The following is a 26,949-nucleotide window of genomic DNA, read 5'->3' on the forward strand; positions in this document are numbered from 1 at the left end:
GCTTCTCAGAGCTCTGCTGAGCAACTTCAAGTAGAAATAATCTTTCTTTAGTGTCTTTCTTGAGAAGAGCTGCTGCAGGTCCTTGTCTGAGCTGGGCTTTGGGATTTTGGATGGAACATTTTACTCTGAGCAACCTGGACTAGTGAAGATGTCCCTGGCCACAGCAGGGCTTGGAATGGGATGGTCCAGAAGGTCCTTCCAACCCAAACCATTCTGGGATTCGTGTCTGAGCTCGGTGTTTCTGTAAGAATCCATCTTGCTGACCATCTGCCTATGGTTTTAATCAGACATAATTATTGTCCGTGTGTGGCTGTGCTTGGATCCAGAGGTGTCTTGTAGTGGTATCAGCAATAGCTGCTCTTTCTTGGGATTAAAGTACAAGTTTTACTCAGTTGAATAATCAATGTTGTTATCTACTTTAAAATTTACTACTTTTGTTCAGATCCAGGTATTTAAAGCTTTTTAAGGGGCATCTCCAAGGGGCAGGGAGGAATCTGGTACTTTATTATTTGAAGCCTAACAGTTCACATGGAATTTGGTTTAGCTTTCCGTCATAGATTCTTAGAGGTAAGTAATCCTTTAACACTTAAACTTGATACCCTGAATGATATCCTGAAGAGAAACAGGAGTCGTTTAATGGAAATGAAGAGCCTGAACAGGTTTAACTTGGGCGTTTGCTCCCCTGCCCTTCCCGGGCTGTACCTGTGCAAACACTAACACAGAGCCGCTTTACAAATCGCGAAACGACGATATTTCAAACCCTTCATCTGCCATAATCTTACATTCTAAGCACTTTTAAGGAATTAACACAGAGAGTGCGTGCTGAGTCTCCAATGGAGAAGTCTCGCCGAGGCTGCGGAGAACACGGCACCGCCCTGAGGCCAGGGAAAGTCCTGGGAAGGGGCTCTGCGGCAGCTGATGGCGAAGTTCGTTAACGCGGCACACTCCAAACCCGTTTCGGTCCCGGTGCCGGTGCCGGTCCCGACCCGATGCCGCTCCCCGTCCCAGCCCCGGCTCCTTCGGGGGTTCCGCCCGCGGCCACCCCGGGTCCCCTCCCAGAGCCAGCGGGTCACGTGACACACAGCGCGGTCTATACCACTCTGCGGGGGAGCGCGGCCCGCTCCCGGTGTGGCACCCGCAGCTCGCTGGCTGCCGCTCGTCCCTTCTCGTGTCCCCGGTGATCGGAGATCTCTGCTCCGCTCTGCGATGTGACAGTTGGGCAGGTGTAGCGCGGGAGGGGAGGATGCATCTTCCAGACCTCCTTATACCCCACCTCCTTTGAGGTAATGGCTCCGCCCGGCCCCTGTGGACAGGGCGGCCCTGGGCCGAGCCACTGCAGCAGCCGGGGGGTGGCGGCTCCCCGGGAGAGCGGCGGGACGGCCAGCTCAGGCCCGCGGTACGAATGGGTTTGTCATCTCTCCCTCTCTCTCCTCGTTCTCCATCTTCTCGCTTCTCCGCGGCGGCGGCGGGCGTGCAGGCGGGGAGCTGTCTGTCCCTGTCCCCCCCCAGCTGGCGGTGGGGGTGGTACGGCCGGTGGGTCAGTCGGTGTCAGGCGCCCGCGGACACGGGACGGGCCGGGGGAGCCGCGGTGAGCGGGGGCTCTGGGCACGGGAACCGGGGCCGGGCCGGGGGTGATGGGGCACGGGGAACCGGACACTGGACCCGGCGGGACAGGCTGGCCCGGGTCCGGCAGGGCCTCAGGCGTTTGGGTCCGTGGGCGCTCAGCAGGGCCGGCCCGTTCCGGCCTGAGGCTCCGGGCACCGGGGGCTGCTGTGTACGAGCTCAGCCTTGATCCAGAGGAGGCCACCGAGCTGATCAAGGGGGGGAAGAGAACCTGTCCTTTGAGGAAAGGCTGGAAGAATTGGGATTGTTCAGCCTAGAAAGGAGAATGCTTCGGGGTGACCTAATTGTGGCCTTCTAGTACCTAAATAGAACTTACAGGAAATATGGGAAAGGATATTTACAGGGGTCTGGAGTGACAGGAGAGGGAGGGAACAGTTTCAAGCTGACAACAGGGTTAGATGGGATATTGGGAAGAAATTTGGCCTGTGAGGGCTGTGAGGCCCTGGCACAGGTTGTCCAGAGCAGCTGTGGCTGCCCCTGGATCCTTGGAAGTGTCCAGCCCTAGGATGGATGGGGCTTGAAGCAACCTGGGACAGTGGAAGGTGTCCCTTTCTGTGGCAGGGGATTGTATTGGGTGATTTTCAAGGTTGCTTCCAACCCAAACCTTTCTGAGATTCCCTGAACCTGTCCCTGTGATGCTGGAGGTATCTGGGCATGAGGGATTGGTCCAGCCCCATTCACCCCCGTGGGGCCTGAGGTGTCCTGGATCAGCGTCCAGCAGCTGGGCATGGCAGGCTGGGTTGCTCGAGGCCATCCCATCAGCAAACAGGAGGTTGGTCCTGGATCAGTGGAATGCCCAGGGAGGTGTTGGAGTCACCACCCCTGGAGGTGTTTAAGGAAAGACTGGACATGGCACTCAGTGCTCTGATTTGGGTGACAAGGTGGGGATTGGTCACAGGCTGGACTCGATGGTCTCAGGCTCAGGCTGAGCTTAAGGCCAGCTGCTCCGGGTGGGATGCAGAGCAGCACTGGCAGCAGTGAGGCCTGAGAGATCCCGGGGTCTCCCTGTGCTGACCGTGTCTCTGTCCCTGCTGCAGGAGGCCTGGCGGCTGCGCTGAGCCCTCACTATGAACGCCATCGTGGCCCTGTGCCATTTCTGTGAGCTGCACGGCCCTCGCACCCTGTTCTGCACCGAGGTGCTGCATTCGCCGCTCCCGCAGGGCGCCGGCAGCGGGGACATCTCAGGGCAGAACGAGCAGGCCGAGGAGGAGGAAGGGGGGATTCAGATGAGCAGCAGGATCCGCTCGCACAGCCCGGCCGAAGGCGCCAGCGCCGACTCCAGCAGCCCAGGGCCAAAGAAATCTGACATGTGTGAGGCAAGTGGGGAAATCTGTGTGTGGGCATCGGTGTCCTTGGCTTGGCTAAAGGGCTCTGGGATTCTCTGATGTAAATTGAATTGTTTAGAGACAAATAAAAATGTGAACAGCACTGGTTTTGTATGTGTCAGTGCCAGAAGGTCTCCAAGTCCTCATAAACTGCAAGCCAGCCCTAACTCTAATCCTTATGATCCATGACAAGAGGATGAGGGAGCTGTTGAACACATACACCTTTGACAGGACCTTGAGGTCTCTTTAAGCTCTGTGATCTATGACTCTTTTGTGGCTTTGAAATGCTTTCCTCATTCTCAAAAGCATTTACTTTGTTAGATTAGGTCAGATAATTTATTAATAGTAATTTTAAGAGCAGTACTGGTTAGGAAACAAAAACCAAATGAAAAACCAATTAAAACAATAGGAAATATGTATATTGTCAGTCGTTCAGGGCTGTTCAGTCTGGAGAACAGAAGTTTGTGTGGAGACCTTGCAGCAACCTTCCAGTGTCTGAAGGGGCCTGCAGGGAATCCAGAGAGGGACTCTTCATCAGGAACTGCAGTAATAGGACAAGGAGTAGTGTGTTGAAACTGAAAGAGGGGAAATTTAGGTTTGATATACTAAAGAAATTGTTCCCTGTCAGGGTGGTGAGGCCCTGGCACAGAGAAGCTGTGGCTGCCCCATCCCTGGAGGTCTCCAAGGCCAGTTTGGATGGAGCTTGGAGCCTGGGATAGTGGAAGGTGTCCCTGCCCATGGCAGGGACAGGAATGAGGGGATCTTTAAGGTCCCTTCCAACCCAAACTATTCTACGATTCTCATCCTTGTCTTCTATCAGTACTTCCTCTGACATATTTATTATTTACTTTCCTTTCAGTTGTGGCCAGTTTTGTTTGGCCAGTTGGTTTCACAGCTGCTGGTACTGAACTTTACCAGCCCCAAGTTCACAGTGGAATTAAATAGTGGAAAATGAGCATAAGAGCAGAGGAAGTATATCAGAGTTTTGTGTGAGGAGCTGAGTTCAAATTCTGACCCTGACTCACCTTCCTTGTCTTCTGAGTCTTTGTATTCCTGTCTGTGTGTGTAAATAACGTTTTATGGCGTTTTGGAGGGAACAAACTCTGGGAACACCAGAGCTCTTTGGAAACCTGAGGCACCTGCACGCTCATTTATGGCTGGATTTGCTTTTCTGCCTTCAGGGCTGCCGCTCTCTTGCAGGAGGACACCCAGGGTATGTCAGCCACGACAAGGAGACCTCCATCAAGTACGTCAGCCACCAGCACCCAAACCACCCCCAGCTGTTCAGCATCGTGCGCCAGGCCTGCGTGCGCAGCCTCAGCTGTGAGGTACCTGCCTTGGGGCACAGGGAGTGCTCTCTGTGCCTCCTCTATCACTTCAAACCCAAGATATTCCATTGATGCTCCTGCCTGCTCTGTGCAGACTGGAGCATGCAGAAAACCAGGGGGAAAAGCAGGCACAGAGGTCTGTTTATTGCAGGATTGGTGGTATTTTTTAGCTTGATCTTTGATGACTTCAAGAGTTCCTTCCTCTCACCTTGTGAGGCTAAAAATATGCCCTTCTTGGTTTTGTTCCTTGTGCTTATTATTTGTCATTGTAAGATAACTTGTTTTTTGTAAAAACCTCTGAATGTGGTCTTGAGTGCCCTTTGTAGACCATTAATATTCATCCTCTAACAGACATGAAAGAAAAACCTCACAGATTAATGAACATTTGTGTGTCAGGATCAGCAAAATTCCTTCTGGATTCTCAGTATTGTAGTTGAATGGGGCTGAATTCTTAAAATACAGTTAAATTGAAGGATTTGGAGTGTTTGTAGGATGTCTCTGGAAGGCTGTTTGACCACACTTTTGGGATAGTATTGTAAAAAGGCTTCATTTATTCACCAAGTGGGTGTTAAAGTGCAGGGAGCTGTTTAGTTGGTTACTCTGTGATGTGTTTAATAACTTTGGTGTGTGTCCCTTCCCTTCAGGTCTGCCCAGGACGTGAAGGCCCTATTTTTTTTGGAGATGAGCAGCATGGTTTTGTGTTCAGCCACACCTTCTTTATCAAAGACAGCCTGGCCCGAGGTTTCCAGCGCTGGTACAGCATCATCACCATCATGATGGACCGGATTTACCTCATCAACTCCTGGCCTTTCCTGTTGGGAAAAATCAGGGGCATCATTGATGAGCTGCAGGGCAAAGCACTGAAGGTGGGTCAGTGTACAGAGTCCCTCTCACTCAGTGTCAGTGCAGCATCATGATCCCTGATTGACAGCTGAGTCAAAAAGCTAATCCAGCTCAAGGCAGGGTGGTCATGAAGATTGACACGAGGCTCAGGGTGGTCATGAAGATTGACACAAGGCTCCAGGGATTTATATCCCCATCCTTGGAAGTGCTCACAGTGAGATTGGACAGGGTTTGGAGCATCCTGGTCTCATGGAAGGTGCCAGGTGCCTGTGGCAGGGGGGTTGGAACAAGTTGATCTTCCCAACCCAAACCATTCCAGGATTCAGTGTCTGGGGATGTAGGAGGGAAGGAACAGGAATTTGAAACACTCAGTGCTTTTCACAGGTCTTGTAGACAACAGCTTTGTTACAAATGTAATTAAGTAAATCTGGAAAGGACAATGATTTTGGAGCACAAGTGTTACTTAATGATCGTTTCAGTCCATCTGAGAACAAGATGTCCCTTCTTTCTCTCTGCTTTCCCATGACTGGACGAGTGTGTGTGACACACTCTTTTCTCTTGGTATTTTTGGGGTTTTTTTGCCTGAGTTTTGCAAACACTGAACCTCTTTCATTCAGTGACACTGCCCTTGCTGTGTGTGCAGGTGTTTGAAGCAGAGCAGTTTGGGTGTCCCCAGCGTGCCCAGCGCATGAACACGGCCTTCACCCCCTTCCTGCACCAGCGCAACGGCAACGCCGCGCGCTCCCTGACCTCCCTGACCAACGACGAGAACCTCTGGGCCTGCCTGCACACCTCCTTCGCTTGGTAATGCACTGCTGGGCTCAGCTTGGGCAGCTCCCTCCTCAGGAGGATACTGCCTGAAACAGTGGGAATGGGGTTTGAGTGTTTGGGTGGTTTTTTTGAGGTAATACTCGGACTTTTCTAAGTAGCGTCTGAATTGGAAGGAGCCAACACTGATGTCTTTAGGACAACAAAAATGTCTTTTTGCTGTGAGGTAATACTAATAGAAGCCATGGCTATGCAGATGGAAAGGTTTTGCAGTATGGAGTAAAGGAATAAAGATGCTCCTGCCCCCAGTGTGTTGCACCTGGAATTCACAGGTGACAGACCATGGTGGTTCACCTGGCAGTGCCCCTGTGCTGGGATCAACAGTGTGGGAGATGCAGCCGTTGGGCTCTGAGAGACTCCAGCTGCTCCAGTGCCTGGCTGGCTCATTAAACTTCCCTGGAAAGATGCCACAGGGAGGGTTGCAACACTGGCATGAGATTTGAATGGGAGATAAGCATGCTGCACAAAGAAATTGCAGAATGCTGGGATCTGGGTGACTTTGTGTGGCAGGGATTGTAAGATGGGCTGATGGTCCCACACTGAGGAAAGCACAGGGATGAGCTGGAAGGTAGCACAAAGTGGTTAGTGCTTGGATGTTTTGTTTGACATCATGACATCAAGTTTCTTACTGGATTTTTGCACCTGGCAAGCTGCATGACTGCTTCTCTTCCTTTCAATATCTCCAGGCTGCTGAAGGCTTGTGGTAGCCGGCTTACAGAGAAGCTGCTGGAGGGAGCACCCACAGAAGACACCCTCGTTCAGATGGAAAAACTTGCAGGTGAGACAGAGGTTTCCAGAGCTGCAAAAACCTTCTGAGAATGCTTTAGATGATGAAACACTGAGTCCTTTGATCAGCATCTTAAGCACAGCCATTGCTCATCAGCTTCACCTTGCTGGTAGTCTCTCCCATCTGGAGATGGCTCTGACAGGAATGTGAAATCCAGGCACCTCAAAGGCTCTCTGCACGTGGTGTTTGTCACTTGAGTAGCAGAGTTGCATCATCAAGACTATTGTTCTCTGTGGCTGGGCTGGCCCTCCCAGTGAATCTGTACAGCCAGAAGGATTTGCAGTCACAATATATGGATTTCTTGCTTCTTTGTCTACAAACTTCCTAAAAGTAAAGGATCATTGTTTGGGGTTTTTTTTCCCTGTGTTGAACTATTTTATTAACCATGTATACTAGAATCTACAAAGCTTTCTCCATAACCTTTAAAACAAGAATAGAGAACATAGCTGGTGAAAAAATGTGACTTTCTGTTCTGTAGAAAATGAAAATTCCTTCTTGACCGTTGAGTAGTTATTTTTTATCTGAATTAACACTTAAGTGTATCTGTGCTGCTGCCAGTACTTTCAGTTACTGTGTTCTGAGCTCTCTCTTCCCACATACACCCAAAATCACATGGCTGCAGCATGTGAGCACTTTCCACTTTCCATTCCTAGAGAGCAGCAATTTTATGACCAATCTCCCCTTTTTTTTTTAGATCTGAAAGAAGAGTCAGAAGGCTGGGACGGTTCTGAGGAAGAAGAGAAGCCTTCTTCCCAGCCAGATGTTGGGGAAGGGCAGGAGCTGTCCAAAGGCTCCCCTGAAACCTCTCTGGTGCCAGATTGCAACAGCTGGAACGTGGCTCACAGGAGGTTGTCTGTGTTCCGCTCTCTCAGGCACATGAGACAGGTAACAAAGGCTGCAGAGTTCACAAGCTCTTTTCTCCTGATAATGTTTATTTTTTTTAAAGATACATTCATTTCCTGCAATCTGCACATTCCCTGGTGCTGTGCTTAGCACAGTGCCTGCCCAACCAGGAACATGATGTGAATTGGATCTCTGGGCACGCTCCCTTCCTCACGTGGGCCTCTGGTGATCATCAGTCATGTGGGGTGGGGTCAGATGATTTAACTCAAACTCTGCACTTCTCTTCTTCCCAAGAGCAGTGACAGTAATTTAATACAGAGGTTCTGCAGCATCTACAATAGCCAAGTAATATTTGTTTTTAAAAAATGTGTTTCAGACGGAAAAATAATTTACAAATAGAATAAATTATTCTTTATGGATCTTGCTTTTCTCCTGTGCTTCCTGTGACCTGGCTGAGGGGGAAGGTTCATGTGCTAAATTTCCATGTCCATTCCTGCTGTTCTGGTCTAGCCATTTTCCTACCTGTCACTCATGTTTTTAATAGAGCAAACTAGACATTTCACTCATGTTTATAACCAATGCAGAATGGTTTGGGTTTTTTTTCCAGGTTCTTGGGGCATCAGCATTCCGAATGCTGGCTTGGCATGTTCTGATGGGGAACCAGGTCATCTGGAAAGCTCAGGATATGGATCTTGTCCAGTCTGCCTTTGATGTCCTACGGGTAGAAACCTTTTCCTTTGTTTCTTAGCTGCATATTTTTACATGTATTTCTCTACTACTCCAGACTTTATAATGATCTGCCCCAATATGCAGTCTTGTGACGAGTGTGTTCTAAATTATGTGGTTTTGAAAAAACAGCAATTTAAAAAACCCAAAAAACACGCACAAAACAAAATCCCCTTAACCTCTGGACATCTTGTTTGTCCTCAGCGACTGCAGGGGCTCTGAAGCTGAGTGGGTTACTTTGATCCCCCAGATCAGGAGCATCTGCCCAAGCAGTGCTCCATGTCTTAGCCTGGAAGCTAAGCTCCAGCTTTAGCCCTGGAGGTCAGGGAGGGAATTGTAGTTGGTTGTTGAATTCCAGAGTTTCTCTTGGCTGGTTTCCCCCCCTGCAGACGATGCTGCCCGTCGGGTGTGTGCGGATCATCCCCTACAGTGAGCAGTACGAGGAGGCCTATCGCTGCAACTTCCTGGGCCTCAGCCCACACGTCCAGATCCCTCCCCACATCCTGGCATCTGGTAAGAACCTCTTGCAGAACCCTCTCCCCTCCCTAGTTAAAGAATACTAAATTTTTTTTTTTTTAATAAGTATTGGCTGCATGAATTAAAGCCCGAACCACTTCATTTTGTTTTCCCCATGTCTTTGCCTGCTCAGTGACTGAAAGATGTGACACCTTCTCTAGGCAAAGCAGGGTCTGTAGCTGTGTTTTAGGGTCTGGGCTAGCACAGCTCATGCTCTTTTGGGCTCTTGTTGCTGCAGAGTTTGCAGTCCTCGTGGAAGTCCGTGCTGCCACCCGCTCCAGCCTCTACCCAACCCTGTTTGATGATGAGCAGTCCCTCAACAAGTACGAGTTCCTTGTCACCAGTGGGAGCCCCGTGGCAGCAGATCGAGGTGAGTGATGGAAGCAGAAAGAGACTCTGTCACTGAGATTAAAAGAGCATCTTGATCTTTAACTGGGTTTCATGTACTGGCCCTGAAGGAGGTTTGGGTAGAAGCCAGGTCAATATTCAGCTGGGGTCTAGCTGCTTGAGGTGAGGTTCACCACAGATTGTTCAGTTATAAAAGATTTGCTCTACCAGATCAGCACTTTGGCTGTTAATCTTCATAAATGAGAAATGGGTTCTGTAACATTATTATACATTTCTGTATAAGAAAAACTGTAGGGAAATTCTGTAACCCACAGTGAACACTTTCAATTCTGGGATACTCGTGTGTTTGTTTTGAGTAAGACTAACTTGTAAGGACCATGACATCACTGGTTTTCCATGTTCCATTTGGTAGCCAGATATGACTGATAGAGAAATACCCAGACTTTTCTATTTAATTTTAGCTACTTCCTTCCAGCAGTTGAACACTTGCACCTAGAGGTGATTTGAGTCAGGTCCATCAGTCTTGTCTTTTCTGGGAAGTCTTAATTTAGATGAATTTGCCTCACTGAGTGTCTCAAAAGACACAGCAGATGGCTCATCCTTCCTCTTGGTCCCTGAAGACAGAGATGCAAAGCAGAGACTTGCTCTCTGCACAGTGCTCTTCCTGTTGTTGATCCCACATGTATAAATACACCAGTTTATTTTCCATCCAATCTGTGGCATGTCCAGAAGCTTCTGCACAAAAATAGTCACTGCAAGGTCTTTTCTCCACCACAGCATCAAACTTACTAGGCCATGGACTGCTGGGAAAAAAGTCTCCTAGGGATTTCCAAAAAGTGGTCCAGGAATGCCTTGGGTTGGTTGCTGGTTTATTTTTTCACTAAGTACCCTGGAACTGCCCTTAACAAGAGGAACATTAAATAGTTGGGTGTTTATATTTTTGTATGTATATTTGTATATAATACAAAGAACCATGAAGGTCTTTTCATAACCTTGTGTTTTTAAAGGGCACAACAAAAGCTAGGCAGGAGTTTAAAAGTGGGTCTGAAGAGAAAACAAAAGCCCCTGAACCTGTCCCAGGGTCCTTCACTAAATTCCATGTGGCTTCTTAGAGCAGATGTTTTTCTAATGGGATGACCTTTAGCTGCTCTTCCATGGAAATGAAATCCCAGCAGGCCACTGAGTGATATAGTTAGCAATTATTTGTAGTAAAGGAGTAAGCAATGACCTTTACCTTGTGTGTCCTCTTTCTCACCCTTCCCCCTTTTTCTGCTCCTGCAGTTGGCCCAACAATCTTGAACAAGATCGAAGCTGCCCTGACCAACCAGAACCTCTCTGTGGATGTTGTGGATCAGTGCCTTGTTTGCCTGAAGGAGGAGTGGATGAAGTAAGTACAGCTCCCTTGCTTTCAGAGGAGCAGCTTTGGCACTGCTCCTGGAACAGCAACAGCAGAGTGCAGGACACACTTCAGTCAGGTGACTTCTGCTGAAGCTCAGTTGGATGTACAGGCACAAATTAAGTCAGGAGTTAAGAATTTCCTACTCTAGTCCTAACTCTCTTTTTGGCTTTCAGCAGTTCTTAACCTTTATGCTTCAGTTCACACATCTGTAGGTTACCTGCATGACAACACCTGCCTGCCTCACCCAGGTTAGGAGGATTAAACGTGCAGATCCCTCTGTGCCTGTCAGTGTGGCCATACCCCAGCACAGCTGACACCCAAACACATGCCCAGGTTCTGCCTTCAGGCTCTGCATTTCAGAGGTGCAGGTAGCTGTAAAGGAAGGCCAGTCAGTCATGTGAGTAATTCATGGCACATGATGACTTTGTGAATTTACCTGAAGGCAGATGGGCACTGGATGTGTCTCCCAGCTGTCACAATTAATTGTTCTACTTTCTGCTAGAATGAAAATCCAAACTAGAAATATGCCCATTATTACTGAAAATGAGTCATCTCCCTAACTAATCACCCTTCTTCATCAAAGCATGAGAATAGTTTCAATGAAACACTGGTTGGAGCTTTTATTAACATTTAGTTGCAGTAGGTGCCAAGAGAAGCTCCAGCTCCTCCTTGTTCCCTGTTTGATGGTGTGTGAGTCCATTTGATAATGACAGCAATCTCTTGTTCCTGCAGTAAAGTGAAAGTCCTCTTTAAGTTCACTAAAGTGGACAGCAGACCCAAGGAGGATACCCAAAAGCTGCTGAGCATTCTGGGAGCTGCAGAGGAGGACAATGTCAAACTTCTCAAGTTCTGGATGACCGGCCTGAGCAAGACCTACAAGTCCCACCTGATGTCAACAGTTCGCAGCCCGACGTCCTCAGAGTGCCGGAATTAAAGGGTGCCCAACCTCCCTGCTGCCTTCAGAGAAGGGCAGGGACCCCTGGTTACCTCTGCTGAGCCTGCAGCTTGTGCTTTAGGTGGATAGTGAGGCTTCATCACTATTCTCCTGGTCCTCAAACCAACTTGAAGAGTGACTTGAGTCTTTTCTACTTGCTGTGAGACTGGACTAATAAGTGCTAATCCACAGTGCTGCTGTGTCCCCAGGAACTCAGCTCTCAATCTAGACGTGCACACTCAAGACTAAAACACAGCAACGCTCAAAGAATCAGCTAAATTAATTAAAATCCCATCCTGTCCTCATTAAGCATCATGCTGTGGCAGCAGGCCTCACCTTTAGGTTGCTTGGCAGGCCTGTGACAACATCCAGAACTCCTGGGAGTGCATATGGTTAATCTCACTGAAATCCCACATAAATCTCCTCAATGCCTGAGAGAACAAGAACCAAAAATAAGAGGCTCGTCACAGGGTATGGATCACATGTAAATTATTTCAAACCACTTTGTGCTCAGATTTAAGAGACTATTTTCTGCTGTAGCATAAGTCAGGATATCCCATGGGAGTCCTGTCACTCCTCTTTATTTATTTATAATCTTAACTTGAGACAGTTTTAGGATTTGCTTTGGAAATCTTGTCTGGGAGGGCGAATTGTAAAATAAGAAGCCTCAAAATGCAGCCTGCTTGCCTCTCAGAGGGGAAAATACTCGCCTTGTTTTGCCTGTGGTTGCAGAACTTCCAGGTAATGAAAATAACCTCGCCAGGATAAGGTTCTCTTCTGTCTTTTTTAGCTTCCTAATAAAGCAGAAGAGATTCAACCTGTAGGTGCTCCCTTATATAACTCTATAGTAGCCATTTTTGCTTAATAGTTCCTGAAAACATTGGTGCATTTTTTAATTACCTAACCAGATATTCCTTAGCTGTTCTGTAAGGAATCTCTGTTTCTGTTGTGAAGTCTGGGGTTTATGTCTTTTTGTTTTTCTGGATCATTATTGGGAACACTTGACGTTACCACAGATGTTTTGAACAAGCTAAAGGCAGGTTTTACCCAGGTGACCTTCTACACTCACTCAAGCTCAGAGAGGATGTTCCAGCTTGTCACAAGTTCTGTTCTTATATATACAATACGGAGGTTGATTTTTGTCTGGAACATCTGTAAAATGGAGACAGGCATTAAATCTCATAAGAGCTATTTTTGTAAAATGAACAAAGCCTGGTTTTGTGTTTATTTTCAGTGTGCGTTTGTGTTGTGGTGGGGGAAAGCAGCAGCTGATCCACAAAATTCCTGCAGCCTTAGCCTAGATCTAATGTAGAGAATTTAATACTGGTCTTTTCCTCTTATCTTTGTATTAGTTTCTTGTAGACTGACCTAGTAATCTTTATTTTAAAACTATTCTGGTCCAGTCCAGAGCTGTGTAACAGAGCAGGTGAGACATCATTTGGCATTGAGACCTTCTTGATTGCTGAACTGGATTTGTCTTTTAAAAAAATGGCTCTCCCAAGAAATCCAGCATCAAAACCTAACCTAGTGCTTCCTTCCAGAACAGCAAAAGGGTTGGTCACAAGGTCGAGCCTGAGGCTGCTGCTTCTCCTTTGCTCCTGGTGAGTTGTGCAGGACGTTGATCCCTCTCCATCCTGACCTGATGGGCTGTCATGGACAAGCAGACTCAGTTTTGAACCAGGGCAAGAAAACCACTAAAACTCATAAAAATGCCCAGAGGAAAGAAGGGGGAGAGCTGCCAAGTCAGTGAAGCTACACCCAGCTGTGCTTGCCTGCCAGAACACATCTGTACGTGGGAGTACCAAACGATTGCCTGGGCAGGTTCCTGCAGCTCGCAGGTGAGGCCGCGGGTGCTCCCTTTGCCGTCAGCGAGAGCTGGAATGTGCACAACTCAACTAACAAAAAAATCATGTCTGCAGACATCTTTCACCACCCTCCTTCCCTCCAAACGATACGCCTCAAAGACAAACTGATGGAGGCAGGATAATTCTTTATTCCAGTGTGATTTCTGCCTGGCTGAGCAGGGTGTAGCTGGGAGCGAGGTGGGAGCTGTGAGTGCTGCAGCTGCCGTGTGATGGAGCCAGTGCTGGGTCACTGCTGGCTGCAGTTACAGACAAACCCTTCTGGTACCAGTTCTGCCACCCCTGTCCCCTCTGCCAGGCAGGGTCCAGCAGCTGATGGTCCCCCTCTATTCCACCCTCATGAGACTCCACCTGCAGAGCTGCCTCCAGCTCTGGGCCCACAACATCACAAGGATGTGGAGCTGCTGGAGAGAGCCCAGAGGAGGCCACAAAGATGCTCCAAGGGTTAAAGCCCCTCTGCTCTGGAGCCAGGCTGGGACTGCTGGGGGTGTTCGCCTGAAAAAGACCCAGGGAGGCCTCAGAGCCCCTTCCAGAGCCTAAAGGGCTCCAGGAGGGCTGGAGAGGGACTTGGGATGAGGGCCTGGAGGGACAGGATACAGGGAATGGCTTCCCACTGCCAGAGGGCGGGGTTGGACGGGATATTGGGAAGGAATAGCAGAAGGGGTCCCTGCACATGGCATGGGGTTGGAACTGGATGATCTCTGAGATCCCTTCCCACCCAAACCATTCTGTGATTAAAGGATGTGCTGCGTGTTCGCAGCATCCGCCGCAAGAGCTCGGCGTGCGGTGAAGGGTTCGCTGTCAGGGTTTCGGTACCTGGGGAGGGCTCGGTGTTCGGGGCAGGGTCCGGAGCCCGGGGCAAGGTCGGTGCCGGGATTTGGGAGCCCGGCCCAGCCCCGTGTGGCGGCCGCTCCTCCCCGCGGGCCGCTCCCGCCTCCGCCGCGGCTGCGCGGGCCGGGCCGCGCCGGGCCATGAGGGCGGCGGGGGCGCTGGCGGCGGCGGCGGTGACGGCGGTGGCGCTGGCGGTGGCGGCCTGGCGGCGGGCCCGGCCCGTGCGGGAGGTGCTGTTCTTCCCCTCGCGGCCCTGCTGCATCGAGGCGCTGCTGGCCGAGGCGGCCGAGCCCGGGGCGCCCGCCCGGCCCTGCCCGTGCCCGCTGCCCAGCGGCGACACCGCCCTGAGCCGCCTGGTGCGCCGCCTCCTCTCCGCCCGCCGCTCGCTCGACCTCTGCCTCTTCTCCTTCTCCTGCCCGCAGCTCGCCCGGGCCGTGCATCTCCTGCACCGCCGCGGGGTCCGCGTCCGCCTGGTGACGGACGCGCAGTACATGGGGCTGCACGGCTCCCAGATCGGCCGCCTGCGCCACGCGGGTGAGCGCTGGGTGAGCCGCGCTCCGGGGCCGGCCCTGCCCCACTGCGGGCCCGGTGAGCCCCGAGCTGTGTCTGACAGCCCCTGTGTCTGTGTGTCTGTGTGTCTGTGTGTCTGTGTGTCTGTGTGTCTGTGTCTCTGCAGGGATCCAGGTGCGCCACGACCAGCACAGCGGGTACATGCACCACAAGTTCGCCATCGTGGACCGCAGGCTGCTCATCACAGGCTCCCTCAACTGGACCACCCAGGCCATCCAGAGCAACCGCGAGAATGTGCTGGTGGTGGAGGACGTCGAGTATGTGAAGGCTTTTCAGGAGGAGTTTGAAAGGATTTGGGAAGAGTACAATCCTGCCAATTACAGGTTTTTTTCTGAAAGGCAGTAAATGATAGAGCTGCCTCACAGGGCTAGTGGAGCATGGTAACACCCACAGAGTTTATTATTATGTATAGACATCATTGTTTTGTCCATCTGGATGTAACTTTGGTAAATGTCTCTAGAGAAGTGTTCTCTGCCCTAAAATGCCACGGATCCCTTGCCGTGGGTCATTCCCGTGCTAGAGGGGATGACACAACTGTTTGGTTGTGAGGGTGACGGTGACAGAGCTGCATCCATAGGCATTAAAACTTCGGGCAGGCTCGTTGCTGTGCCCTGGTGCAGACCAGGTGTGTTCCTACAGTGCTGAGCGTGTGTTTCAGTGGTAAAAGGAACATTTTCCAACTCGGGATATGGAATGGAATTGTAGCCAATTCCAAGTGGAATTGTAGCCCAGGGGCTCCTCTACACTGGTAAGGGAGGGAGAGATAAGAGGGCTACAGCAGAGTTAAGAGTTTCTATAGATTAAGTGCCTTGGTTACATTTCTTGTTGGCATTAATTGTTGAAAGTTGGTAAAAGGAAATTCCTGGGAAATAGCAACAATTTTTAAATTTTGATTGTGTATGTTTCTTTTGGTGAAAGCTTAGCAGAGCTCTGGTGTAAAAGATGAGCACAGATGGTAATGACAACTTCTCTTCCAGCAAGGAAGTGCAGGGACCTCTGGAAGGAAATGAGAGAAATGGTTCTTTGGGATCAGGGTTTATCTGGAGAGCAGACACGGCTGGAGTTGGGTCACCCACTTCAGGTGGGCTCTGGAAAGCCCCCCTGGTTCTTTCAGGTGTTGGGGCACCTGTCGTGGTCTGTGCCCTTCCCTGGCAGCACCAGCCTGGGGACAGCGAGGGGAGGGAGGTGACATCTCTGTCCCCACAGCTCAGTGTGGAACAAAGATGATGTAAAAACCTAAGAATTTCAAACTCGAAATAGTGTTGATTGTAAGAATTGTTTTGTACTGAATGGAAAGTGCCTTAATATCTCTCAAAATGAAGAGGTATTTTATATTCTGTTACTATTTTTGTTACCAGTACTGCTGTGATTGGCACTGTTAAATAAACGATTTTCACAGAAAACATCACCAGCCTCATCTGACTTTTTCATTCCAATTCCTGTAGATCCTTATTAAGATATTTATGATCCATGGACATCCCCAGATTTTAGTTTTGTTCTATTCTGAGAAAGCTTTCATGGGGGAAAGAAAATTATGTTACCTGTATGGAAGCACCTAGGGAAGGTCATTCTCCAATAAATCCCATTCAGCAGCACTAGATTTAAACTACTTAAAATATATTATTGCTGTTAAAATGCTGCCTGTTCCATTTCCTATGTGAACTGTGACTATAAAAACAAACATCTCCCTTTTCATGCTCTGACCTCTGCCCCGTTCTTCCTTCTTTTTAGAAATAAACCTGTCACACATGGCGTGCAAAGGGTGGTGCAAAAATAGTTTATTACCATATAGTTAATGTAAAGTTAGGTAATTATATTTACAAAGTAAAAATGATCAGCTACATCCAGGGGAGCCTAGCATGTCACACAAGGTTTGTAAGGAATAAATACAGTGAGAAAAAGTGACGTTTCTATTACAGCGAGCAGTTGATCAGGAACGGTGGCTCTTTAAAAAGCACTGGAGAATAAACTGGGAATGGAAGGGCAAAGGAAAGGAGAAGGAACTCACACACATGGAGAAACAGGAGCCTCCCACACCCTTCCCCTCTGCAGGGGAAAAAAGCTGATGTGTGAGAGCGCTGAGGCTGCAGCACCCAGCGCTGCCCCACGGCACAGCTGGAGCTCAGGGCTGGCTGCTCTGTCCCATCAGCACAGAAACTGCTCTGGGAGATGAATCCTCCACCCCCAGTGCTCACAGTGCCCCGGACAGGGCACAGATGTGACCCAGAACCAGTCCCCACCATTGTCAGCTGGGTGAAGCTCTGCCCGGACAGAGCCAAGGCCGAGCTGTCCCGAGGCCACTGGAGGAAAACTGGCCATGAACACCTGAACTGCCACATCAGACACCACCCTGAGCCTCACAGAGCTTCCTTCCCCCAAACCTCCATCCTTCCAAGTGATTCTTTAAACTCTCAAGTCATCCAGAACTCCAGGAAGGGGGACACAGGCCAAGCCGGAGGATTCCTGATTCCTACTTACCCCAGTCTCCCGTATTTTACATGCTTTGCTTTCTCTAGGTGAGAACAAACAGTGAGCACTCTTGTCCTGCACACAGGGTGAAGAAAGCATGAAGAAAATAATGCTAATTACACCCATTATTCACGAGTTCAGAGCCAGCTGGGTTAGTTCAACTCGTTAAATCCCACCCCCTCTGTTTCCTCAGCAGCCTCACGCTGAAGCTGTTTCCCTGTGTCTGCAGCAGTGCCTTGGCTTTTCTTGTTGTAGTTCCACGAGTTGGAGTGACACAGTGAGTTCCAGCTCGAGGCCAGGCTGCTGTGGGATGGGTGTGTGTGCAGGGGGGGCTGTGGCTGGCACGGAGTTGTTGCTGCTCTCTGTAAAAACAGGGCACAGCTTGCACATGCACAGCGTTGATGCTGCTATCAAACACAAGGTTATTGAGTCCTCTGACTGGAAAAAAAAAAATACCCCAAATTTATAGCAAAGAAGGTTGCAGTGGTCAAACAGGCTGTACACAATCTTCGGACAGGTAGCTTCAAAGCTAAAGGCATAGATCAGCAGAAAAGGTTTGGGAAGGTTTCTATAACAGTCCTCAAACCCCCCAAAAAAGCAGTTTATCAGGGCAGGTGGGGTGGGTTGGACACGTTACACTCGTTCCTCCTCTCCCAACCCACTCAGGGGCCTCTGTGCTAAAACAAGACTTAAAAATCAAACCCACAACTCAGTCACAAAAGAGAACCCTCTACAAACTGCTGAGGAATAAATATTTACACTGCACTGCTTAGAATACTATACAGGTATTAAATTACTTTTGTTTTTAAAAAAGAGAAGAATAAGAAAGCTTTTTTTTTTTTTACCTAAAAAAAAAATGGAAAAAAATACAGAGCAAAGGCAAGCGACAGCAAGTGTGCTTGAGTGTCCACAACAAATTGAGTATCCAAACCAGGAGAAATATGTAAAGGTCTTGTGGAAGTGCCATCAAATAGAGCAGGTACAAAATGTGAGCACTTTTACTGCAGCCCAGTTCTCTGGTACCAAAAAAAGGGAATTTTCTGGTTTGCAAGCCAGCACCAATTCCAAGCAATTCTATTTTTGAAACAAATGAACACAATTTGCTTCTTTTTTTAATACATGGGCAAAGAAAAGGTGACATTTAAAGAAGGATTCTGTCTGGCTCAGGGCAGATGGTGCAAATGGGAGGAAAATTTTACCCAGGAAAAATAAGATTACTTGGAGTCAACAAGGCTCCAAGACCTGTGCCTTCACTGCACTTGAGTTCTCCTAAACCTCCCTTTTTGGTGCTATCAATAGTGAGGAGTGATGCAGAATGCAGCAGCTTGCCCACACAGTTTCTAATTTAAATAGCCACTGATTAATCCCAAAAGATGGATGAAGCCTGGAGCAGGAAAAAGCAGGAGGTAACTGAGGATCACTGCTATGAGTAAAAGGACTTCTCCCTTTATTTTCAAGTACTGAAGTACTGAACTCTGCAGGAATATTTCAGTTTGGGGCTGCTTATTGGTGCTGCAGGCTCTTTATCTTTACAGGAAATGCAGGTGAAGTGCTGCCCCTGGCCTTGGAGAGATGCTCAGACTCACCGGAGCGAGCCCAGGACCCTCAGCAGGGCTTCAGAACATTTGGCTGCATAAGGGACCTTCCTTCCTCCTCTTCCTCTCAGTGACCCCCAGAATTCACAGCTCCCACCCTAAACACACCCCAGACATCCTTCCCAAGCACTGCCCCAGAGGGTGCAGCTGATCCTGATGATGCCAAGGCCACTGCTCAGCCCTGTCTGTACAGCTGACCAAGGTTCTCCATTATTTTTCCAGAGGAGCCCATGGAAAACATCTGCTCCTACAAGCTGGAGCACACGAGCAGGATTTGCTGGGGAATCTAAGAAAGGGCAGGGTCCACATGGCAAGAAGGAGACCAGGATGTTCTGCTTGGCTGGATAAAAAGGACAAAGTCCCACCATGAGTCTAAAGAGAAGAGGAGAAGGAGGAGGAGGGTTCTCCTAGAGCAGGGACATCCTGCAAGGGAAGAGCAATGACAATGACAAGGCCCACGTGCCATCCCAAATCCTTGCTGCCTCCCACGGCCTCTGCCAGGAGATCAGAGCTCACCACGGACAGCAGAGCAGCCAGAGGTGATCCAGGTGGGTCACAGCAGGAAGGTCCCCAGGTTCTCCAGACCATGGGAGTGCTGTGGTGAGCTCAGATACAGCGGCTGCACATGCACACACCCGAGGGCACTGCTGACGAGGGAAAGGCTTTGTATCCAACAGGATGAGCACCTTTCCTGCCCTGCTCCCACCTCCAGGACCTCCAGGCACACGCAGGCACACAGAGCATTGCAGCAGAACAGCTGCTCTGCCCCCTGCAAGGTGCTGCCATCCTGCCCGGGGACAAAGGGCTCCTCTGGGCAGGACCAGCTGCCAGGTCCTGCTGTGAGGCACCAAGCTGGACACTTGGCCATGGCAAGGCCACACCAGCTGCACAAGAGCCCGACTCCCCCCGTGGTCCAGTGACACTGTGTCCTGCTGATGGTCCTGCTGGAAAAAGATTCTGCTCCCAGGAGGATGAAGGTAACTCCAGCAGCTGCTGTGGTCCAGGACCCGTGGGGCTCTGAGAGCTGCACCTGTACCAAGCACCACACCCAAAACCAGCTGGGAAGCACTGGGAGCTGCTGCCCTCAACCTTGGCTGCGTGCCTGAAGGACAAGAGGAAGCTCTGCTCTGGGTGAAGGCCAGGATATCTTCCACATCCCAGCCTGAAGAGGTCACTCAGCACCCAACCAGGCTGGGAAGCCAATGTGCCGGATTCTCCTTCAGCCCTGGTGACCTTCCAGGTGGCATCTTGAGATTTATCCAGGAATGAAGCTCCACATCTGCAAAGCAGCACAGGCTTCTTCTAGGAAGCCTCTGCTCAGGTGGCTGTGACCATCTAGTGCTACCAGCTCCTCATCCCTTGGTTTGTATGCATTTATCTGCCTCACGGTGCTAAATTGTATGTTTTAAATACAGAAGCTATTAGGACTGAGAAGGTCTGAAGCACATACTGGTTTTGAGATCTTTATTTCAGGAAAAGATTAAAGAATTAAAATAGGAGCTGCCCTGCTGACAAGAAGAGTTGAATTCAAGAAGCTGGTAAAAAAGGAGCATTATATGCATTGAGCACTGTGCATTTTCAGTCAATATTGGCTCTACTTTCTACTCTACTTTCCTTTGACTAGGAAAAGGGAGTTTCACATGCGCACAGACCCTGGGATACACGGGATTTGATGAGAGGAAGGGAGTAACAGCAAAAAAAAAAAAAAAAAAAAAAGAGAGAGTGCTGGGCTTGATCTAACAGAGGCAAGAAAGTGATCTTACAGCTCGGCCCCTGAACACCAACTCCGGCCACCAGCGAGACGGGAGCGAGGTCGCGCCGACAGGGCCGGCTCGATGATGCACTTCAGTAGCTGCAGCTCCCCATCCACAACCACCTGGGCAGCCACCCCAGCCTGCTAGGCTTCAGTGGCACCTACATTCAGGACACGGCACAGTCACGGGGCAGGAGAATCACTTCTTGCATCCTTCTCCAGCGCGATGTCAGTGTGGTACCTCCAGGCCGCGGGCGCCGGCACGGACTCAGCTCCCCGACAGCTTCCCCCGGCTTTCCCCCCTTGTAGGTGCAAGTAATGCAGCGGAGATCAATGGTTAGATCAGGCTCCTGGTGTGCTCTGAGCACGGGGTCTCTAGACAGCAGTAAGAGCTCGGCCTGGCTGACAGCACCCAGGCCCTGCTCGCTCTTCCCGACAGAGCTATAGCTTATTAACAGGCTGCTGAGCCTTAATACTGACACTTAGTGTAATGGTTTACAGTAAAGAAAGGATTCTCCTACAAAGCGCCGAAGAGAGGGGGGGGAAAACCCCACTCCAATCCCTTCCTCTCCCTCTCAGAGTCTCTGGAGCATCTCACAAGCAGGGAAAGGAGCTGGGGAGGCGAGGGGGGGCACCGCCAGGTCCCGTCGGGGCGTCAGGACAACGACAGCGAGGACATCGTAAGGAACAGAGACAAACGGTGCTGGTGCTGTGCTGCCTCAAGCTGGGAGGTGCGCGTGGTCAAGCGGAGCGGGGAGAACTAGTCTTTCTTCAAGTCCCTGGATTCAAAAAGCTTCAGGCGTTCTTGCACTGTCAGGCCTTCCTTCAGACTCTGGGGGAGACAAAAGGCAGAGAGCAGAGTTGGGGCAGCGCTCAGGCACAGCCGCGGCGGCAGGAATGGGCTCCTGGGCGAGGATTAGTGGGACATGCTGAGGGAGAACACACGGTTATGGAGGGCAGTTACTGCCTGGAGACAGGGGGAGATTGCAGATGAACCAGGCGATGAACCAGAAGCAGTGAGAGGCACATCATGCTGCAAGCAGGATTAGCTGACTTGGGAATGACCCCCTGTGCTGGGGTGACTTTATGGTGCTGGTATCCCCACTCGTCTGGTTAGCCCAGAAATAAGTTCTGCACCTTACAGACTGGTTCTGAGAGTGAAGGGGGGGAAGAAGAAGCATGCAGAAATAATTTCCCAAACTGGCTAGGGGAGAGGCCACTCGAATCTGCTTTCTAGAGGAATCCCTTTGGAGGTTCTCTCCCAAATTTCCTCTAAACCAGGACACCTCTGGAGCTCACAGGGCACTGCTGGATGGGGCAATTCCAGCAGGCCAGCTGGGATCTGCTATGCTGAAGCCCCAGGATGCTGAGCAGGACCTGCAGGCTGGTCCTTCCCTGCCTGCCCCACCACTACAGCACCCATGGGGACAGTCCTGGCTCCACTCCGTGCAGGATTTGCTCAGGAAACCCTGGAAACTGCTGGGTGCTGCCAGCGACCATCCCACTCCTTCTCACCCCACCCTGGGACAGCCCACAGTTGCACAGAGGACTCCTAATGCTGCTCAGGCCTGGCAAGCTCTGATGGCTGATCCAATCCAGATGCAGCATCCAGATTTCAAGGCACAACTCTCAGCTGGCCAGCAGCCCCCTGGCATTTGGAATTGTAAAATCCATGAGCTACACATGGGGACTCACAGCACTGCACTGAGAGGGGCAGAAACCCAAAACAAATTGCCTGACTCCTGTAGGACAGCTTTAAATTGAAACCAGCCTGAGGGGATGCACCAGCCCAATGCCAGCACCCTCCTTCCTGCAGCCCCAAACCTGTGGCACGAGAGACTGAGGAGAGAAAAGCCTTGGTGGGGAGCTGTCCCTGTAGGTGAGGAGGCACAGCCACCTCCCATCCCTACAAACAGCCCCATAGCCAGGGCTCTGCCCCTCTGTGCCCCACTGCCTGTCCCAGCCCCACAGCTCTGCCTGCCAGCCCCGTCCTTGGAACTTGCAAGGAATTCATCCTGCAGCTGAACATTATTCCCTTTACAGACCAAGCCCTGGCACCTTCAAAGGCACAGACTGGAGGGATGGAAATCAGCTCCTAGGAGGAAAGTCTGAGGGAATTGGGATTGTTTGGCCTGGAAAAGAGAAGGCTCAAGGTGACCTTAGGGCCCCTTAGCCCAAAGGGGCTCCAGGAGAGCTGGAGAGGGACTGGAGAGAGCATGAAGTGACAGGACAAGAGGGGATGGCTTCCCATTGCCAGAGGGCAGGGTTAGATGGGATATAGAGAAGAAATTCTTCCCTGTGAGGGTGGTGATCCCTGGCACAGGTGTCCAGAGAAGCTGTGGCTGCCCCTGGATCCCTGGAAGTGCCCAAGGCCAGGCTGAACAGGGCTTGGAGCAGCCTGGGATAGTGGAAGGTGTCCCTGCCCATGGCAGGGGATTGGAACAGGATGATTTTTCATCTCTTCCAACCCAAACCATTCTGTGATTCCATGATCCTACTATCAGGCAGCCACCTCCCTTCTCCTTTCCCTTCCCTGGCTGTGGGACTGCTCTACCACAGGAGCAGGTTGGACTTCTGGGCTGCATTTTCCTTCCCATGTATTTATCAAGGCAGGACTCCATGATAAACTTGCCCCAAGGCTGTGCAGATTCCCATGGTTACTGTATTTCTGGAAATGTTTTTCCTCCCACAGGCCCACGAACACAGAAGGGCTTTGCCAGGCAGCATGGAAATGAAAGCACTAAATTGGACTGAATTTCCAAATGCTGTGTGCTCTCTTTCCAAGGGGCAGCAGAGTCTCCTGGGATGAGAGTCTCTGAGCACACACTTCCTAAAGGAAGTTTACTTTGGGCCTCCTTAAATGGGAGCAGCTCATGCATTCCAGTTCTCACATCTGATTTCTCAGTGGATGGAAAGAGACACCAGGAATCATCAGCCTGTTCTGCCTGATGGCACAAATTCCAGCAAATTCAGCCCCCAGGCAGTCCCACAACCATTTGAGTTGCTGATGAGGAGAGCCTGATGAAGTGAGACTAATGTAGGAGGATATCTGTGATAAAGGAATCTTCCACAGACTTTCTGAGGCTCTCCACCCGCCGTGCTGGGAGCTCCCCTCTCCTAACCTCCCTCTGCAGGTGCTCCCACCTCAGTCCTTGCCATGGGCCAGGAAATTCACTATTGCTCCGGTTAATGGAGATATCTGGCTCATTAGAATCAGCCTCATTTCTTATGAGCTCCCTCCTTTTGCTGGATGAGCTTGGAAGCCTTGGAGGCTCAGGGATGGAGAGCAGGAGGAGAAGGTTACTGGGCAAGGAAGACTCTTGCTCAGGCATGGATGAACCTGAAAAAGCAGCAACTGTGGGTAAAGGAAATAAGAGCAGTCCAGGACGTTCCCTCTGCAGCTGAGGTGGCTGAGACCATTTTCCATGCTCCAGGCTGTTATGGGAAGTACACTCAAAGGCATCCCAGACCTGCACCTGGCTAACAGCAAAACAGGTGTTTTCCTACGAGACCTGGACAGTGCTGGAGTTTAGTCTGAGGCATGCAGAGTCATTCAGGCATGCACACTCAGTGTCCCACACTCCCAACACAGTAAGCAGGGAAACGTGCCCCACCATGTCCAAATGCTCTCTGTGATGATGAGCTGTGTTGGTGAGGGTGGGAAGAGCAGGAAGACAAAAAGCCACATCCCCCAGGGAAGAGGCAGAGAGACTTTGTTCCACACAGATCTTGGGTACACTGCCTTCTCCCCTCCCCTTCCCCTTCACCCAGGAGAAGAATTAGCAGTGAATAAACCTGTCAGTCAGTCATTAAGAGAAGGAGGGCTCTAGTTTGGCAGGGAGGTGTGAGCAGTGCATGCAGAGGTTGGGCCGTGGGTGGTGCCGCTGTGTTTACCTACGTGGCAGGGAACCTGGACTCGGGTTCATTTCAGTTATCCCATGAGACCTGCTCAATAACGGACTGTTGGAGGAAAAAGCAAAATAAAACAAAACAAAACAAAAAAAGAACAAAAAAACAAAAGAAGAAGCTCATAAATCCCACATGAATTTGCGCTGGCGCAGCCCCAGCCCCCCGTCCCGCAGCGATGACCTGGCACAGCCCCTGCTTCTTCTCTCTTTCCCCACCAAGCAACACACATGGGGATCACACAGAAAGTGATCTGAGTTGAAGTGGTGAAGGGAAACCCAGCATCAGAGGGGCCCAGCAGGTCTGGGCTGCCCCAAAATGTGCAGAAGTCCCTCTCTGTTCACTGGGGGCAGTGCAGATGCCCTGCACTGAGGAGCAGCTGCTCCCAGAGCTCCGAGTGTTTCCCATGTGGGCACCAAGCTCAAAGCATTTTGCCTGCTCTGCAAGGGCTCAACCACTTCAAACATCAGCAAGAGACACCAGGTGAGAGGCAAAGCAGGTTTGCTCATGCTGAGCTTCCTCCCAGCTGCCCTATGTTTAATGCTGACTCCTGATCAGCATTATCTGCCCTTCCTTATCCCCAGTCCCACATGATGGAACTGGCAGCCAAGGAGAGCTTGGCACAGCATCACTGGGCTTTGGGATCAACAGCAAGCACAGAAGGACCACAGAAGCACAGGGCCATCTGCACCATGTTAACACACAAGCAAAGTGTGTGTTAAATATGCCCAGGACCCAGACATTGCTGATACACATAAAGACAAAAAATCTTGCAGTGATGAACACTAAAACTAGAATGATGTGCACATTTCCACCTATATTTCAACTGAAAAGAAGGAGCAGATACTGGAATAGTCCTCCTGTGAAAGACCAAGGAACAAGGAGAATGTCAGCATTTTTCCCAACCAGGGAGCAGCTTCATGCCTCCATCTGAGCAGGGTCTGGAGTAGGGGAGTGGGCCCTGCCTGGCTGCACAGTCAGTCCTTTTGCAGTAAAAAAACATCCAGGCTAGCACTAGTAGCTGGGAAATTCTTAATTTTGTTCCCCTGCCCATTTCTTCCCATTTGGGATCCCCATCAAAGAGAAATGCTGGGCATTCCTCACTCCCATCCCACTGGGCAGGACATCTGAGCTCACCTTTGACCTGATATTCCTTAGTTGCCGGCTAACACTGGATCTGTCTTTCTTCAAGAAATCAGGGTTGCTTTTTGATTTCATAATATCTGGGAAGAAGCAAAAGAAGTGGGATTAGCCTGGTGCCCACTGCCTTCCTGCAAGGACAGGGCTGAGGCTCTGCCCTCCCAGCCCAGGACAGTGCCCCGATGAGCCCAACTCTTAGCACTGCCCCAAGGGCAGAGGGGGCTTTTGGGCATCCCTGCATCACGAGGTTTTCCTGATGCAAAACACCAGAAGGCTTTCAAAGCCCATCAGCTTTGGGTTGGAAGGCCAAGTCCTACACTCAGACCCATTCCTGCACAAGAGTTTGTACTCCAGGATTCCCTGTTAGCTCGGGACACCCAGGACTGCTTAGAGCTGCTGGAGGAGGACTGACCATATCCCGATACAGTGGTGTTCACAGGGGATTTCTCTCCCTGAGCTTCTGTGGCTGCTTTCAGCTGCTCTTTCAACCTGCTGATATCACAGTCTGCCTTGGCCTTGACGATGCTCAGCTCCGTGTAGATGTCTTTGTACTTGTCGCTGGCGTATTTCTTATCCTGGCAAGGGAACAAGAACAGCCCGATGGAGCCAGACAGACAGCTGGAGCCCAGGGGTTTGTGGATGCACTCAAGAGGAGCTTGGCAAAAGCCGACAGAAGAAGAGCCGGCAGCGGCAGAGAGGCTTGGCCAGGGCAGCTCACGCCCTCGGAGCTGCTTCCAACAGGGAACAGAGACAGGCAGAGAGCTGAGAGCCAAGGGCCAGCACAGAGTGCTGCCCGTGCCTGCAGCCCCTCAGCTACAGGGCTCTTAGTGGCTTTTCATTTTAGCCAAGACACAGAATTCAAGCAGAATTCCCAGAAATGGCCTTAGTTTGTCCAGAGCAAACCAGTTCCACCCTGCGAGGCTGGGCAGATCTCTAACACTGATTGTTTGTGCCAGTTAAATCTGATCTGATGTGACAGTAAATGGGGAAATCAGGCTGAAAGGGATGTTTTCCCACACTGTCTCATTTGTGGGGTAAGTCTTAAGTTGATACATGGAATGCTTTACTGATGACATCAAAATGGGTATTGAATTACATTCAGGGGAAAAATTAAATATGGTGTCAAATCTAGGTGTAAATGGGCTGAAATCTAAGCACAGACATTCAGGAGCAGAGCACAGTAAGAGGATTTGCAGAACCACCCCTGGCATTACCCTCAGTGCTGTCTGCAGCTCGTCTTTGAGGGAGCTGATCTCCTGCTTCAGGTACTGGATTTCAGATTCTTTCACCCGCAGCAGGACCTGTGGGAACAAAAACCACAAT

General features: G+C 50.4%; 3 protein-coding genes across 9 annotated transcripts in view; 2 read left to right on the forward strand and 1 right to left on the reverse strand.

Moving 5' to 3' along the window:
- Positions 1-949: 949 nt before the first annotated feature.
- FLCN (folliculin) lies at positions 950-12,710 on the forward strand. 2 transcript variants are annotated; one of them, XM_030958482.1, is made up of 12 exons: positions 950-1,396; positions 2,661-2,939; positions 4,130-4,276; positions 4,921-5,142; positions 5,763-5,923; positions 6,634-6,725; positions 7,429-7,619; positions 8,185-8,298; positions 8,693-8,816; positions 9,058-9,189; positions 10,449-10,554; positions 11,299-11,701. In XM_030958482.1, exons 2-12 carry the CDS (start codon positions 2,691-2,693, stop codon positions 11,498-11,500), a joined length of 1,740 nt encoding a protein of 579 aa, XP_030814342.1. In that variant the 5' UTR covers positions 950-1,396; positions 2,661-2,690; the 3' UTR covers positions 11,501-11,701. The 2 variants fall into 2 exon arrangements, with proteins under 2 accessions (XP_030814342.1, XP_030814341.1); XM_030958481.1 differs by lacking the exon at positions 950-1,396 and adding an exon at positions 1,475-1,588 and having other exon boundaries at positions 11,299-12,710.
- Positions 12,711-14,348: 1,638 nt separating this feature from the next.
- Positions 14,349-16,170, forward strand: PLD6 (phospholipase D family member 6; the record flags this gene model as incomplete). The annotated part of the gene is made up of 2 exons (XM_030958446.1): positions 14,349-14,727; positions 14,870-16,170. Coding segments are annotated over 2 exons (618 nt in total), but the record flags the coding sequence as incomplete, so codon positions are not given.
- A 4,106-nt stretch (positions 16,171-20,276) lies between these two features.
- MPRIP (myosin phosphatase Rho interacting protein) overlaps positions 20,277-26,949 on the reverse strand; it is a 72,822-nt gene continuing 66,149 nt past the window's right edge. For 3 of the 6 annotated variants that reach the window (XM_030957856.1, XM_030957857.1, XM_030957860.1), the window contains 4 exons: positions 26,841-26,927; positions 26,039-26,201; positions 25,624-25,709; positions 20,277-21,412 (listed from right to left, as the gene is read on the reverse strand). In XM_030957856.1, coding sequence (XP_030813716.1) covers positions 21,341-21,412; positions 25,624-25,709; positions 26,039-26,201; positions 26,841-26,927 — 408 coding nt within the window. In that variant the 3' untranslated portion in view covers positions 20,277-21,340. Of the gene's footprint in view, positions 21,413-24,474; positions 24,541-25,623; positions 25,710-26,038; positions 26,202-26,840; positions 26,928-26,949 lie in introns of all 6 variants that reach the window. The other 3 variants (XM_030957858.1, XM_030957861.1, XM_030957859.1) reach the window with 2 other exon arrangements.

This window comes from Camarhynchus parvulus, chromosome 14, assembly GCF_901933205.1.
Source record: "Camarhynchus parvulus chromosome 14, STF_HiC, whole genome shotgun sequence".
NCBI classification, from domain to species: domain Eukaryota; kingdom Metazoa; phylum Chordata; class Aves; order Passeriformes; family Thraupidae; genus Camarhynchus; species Camarhynchus parvulus.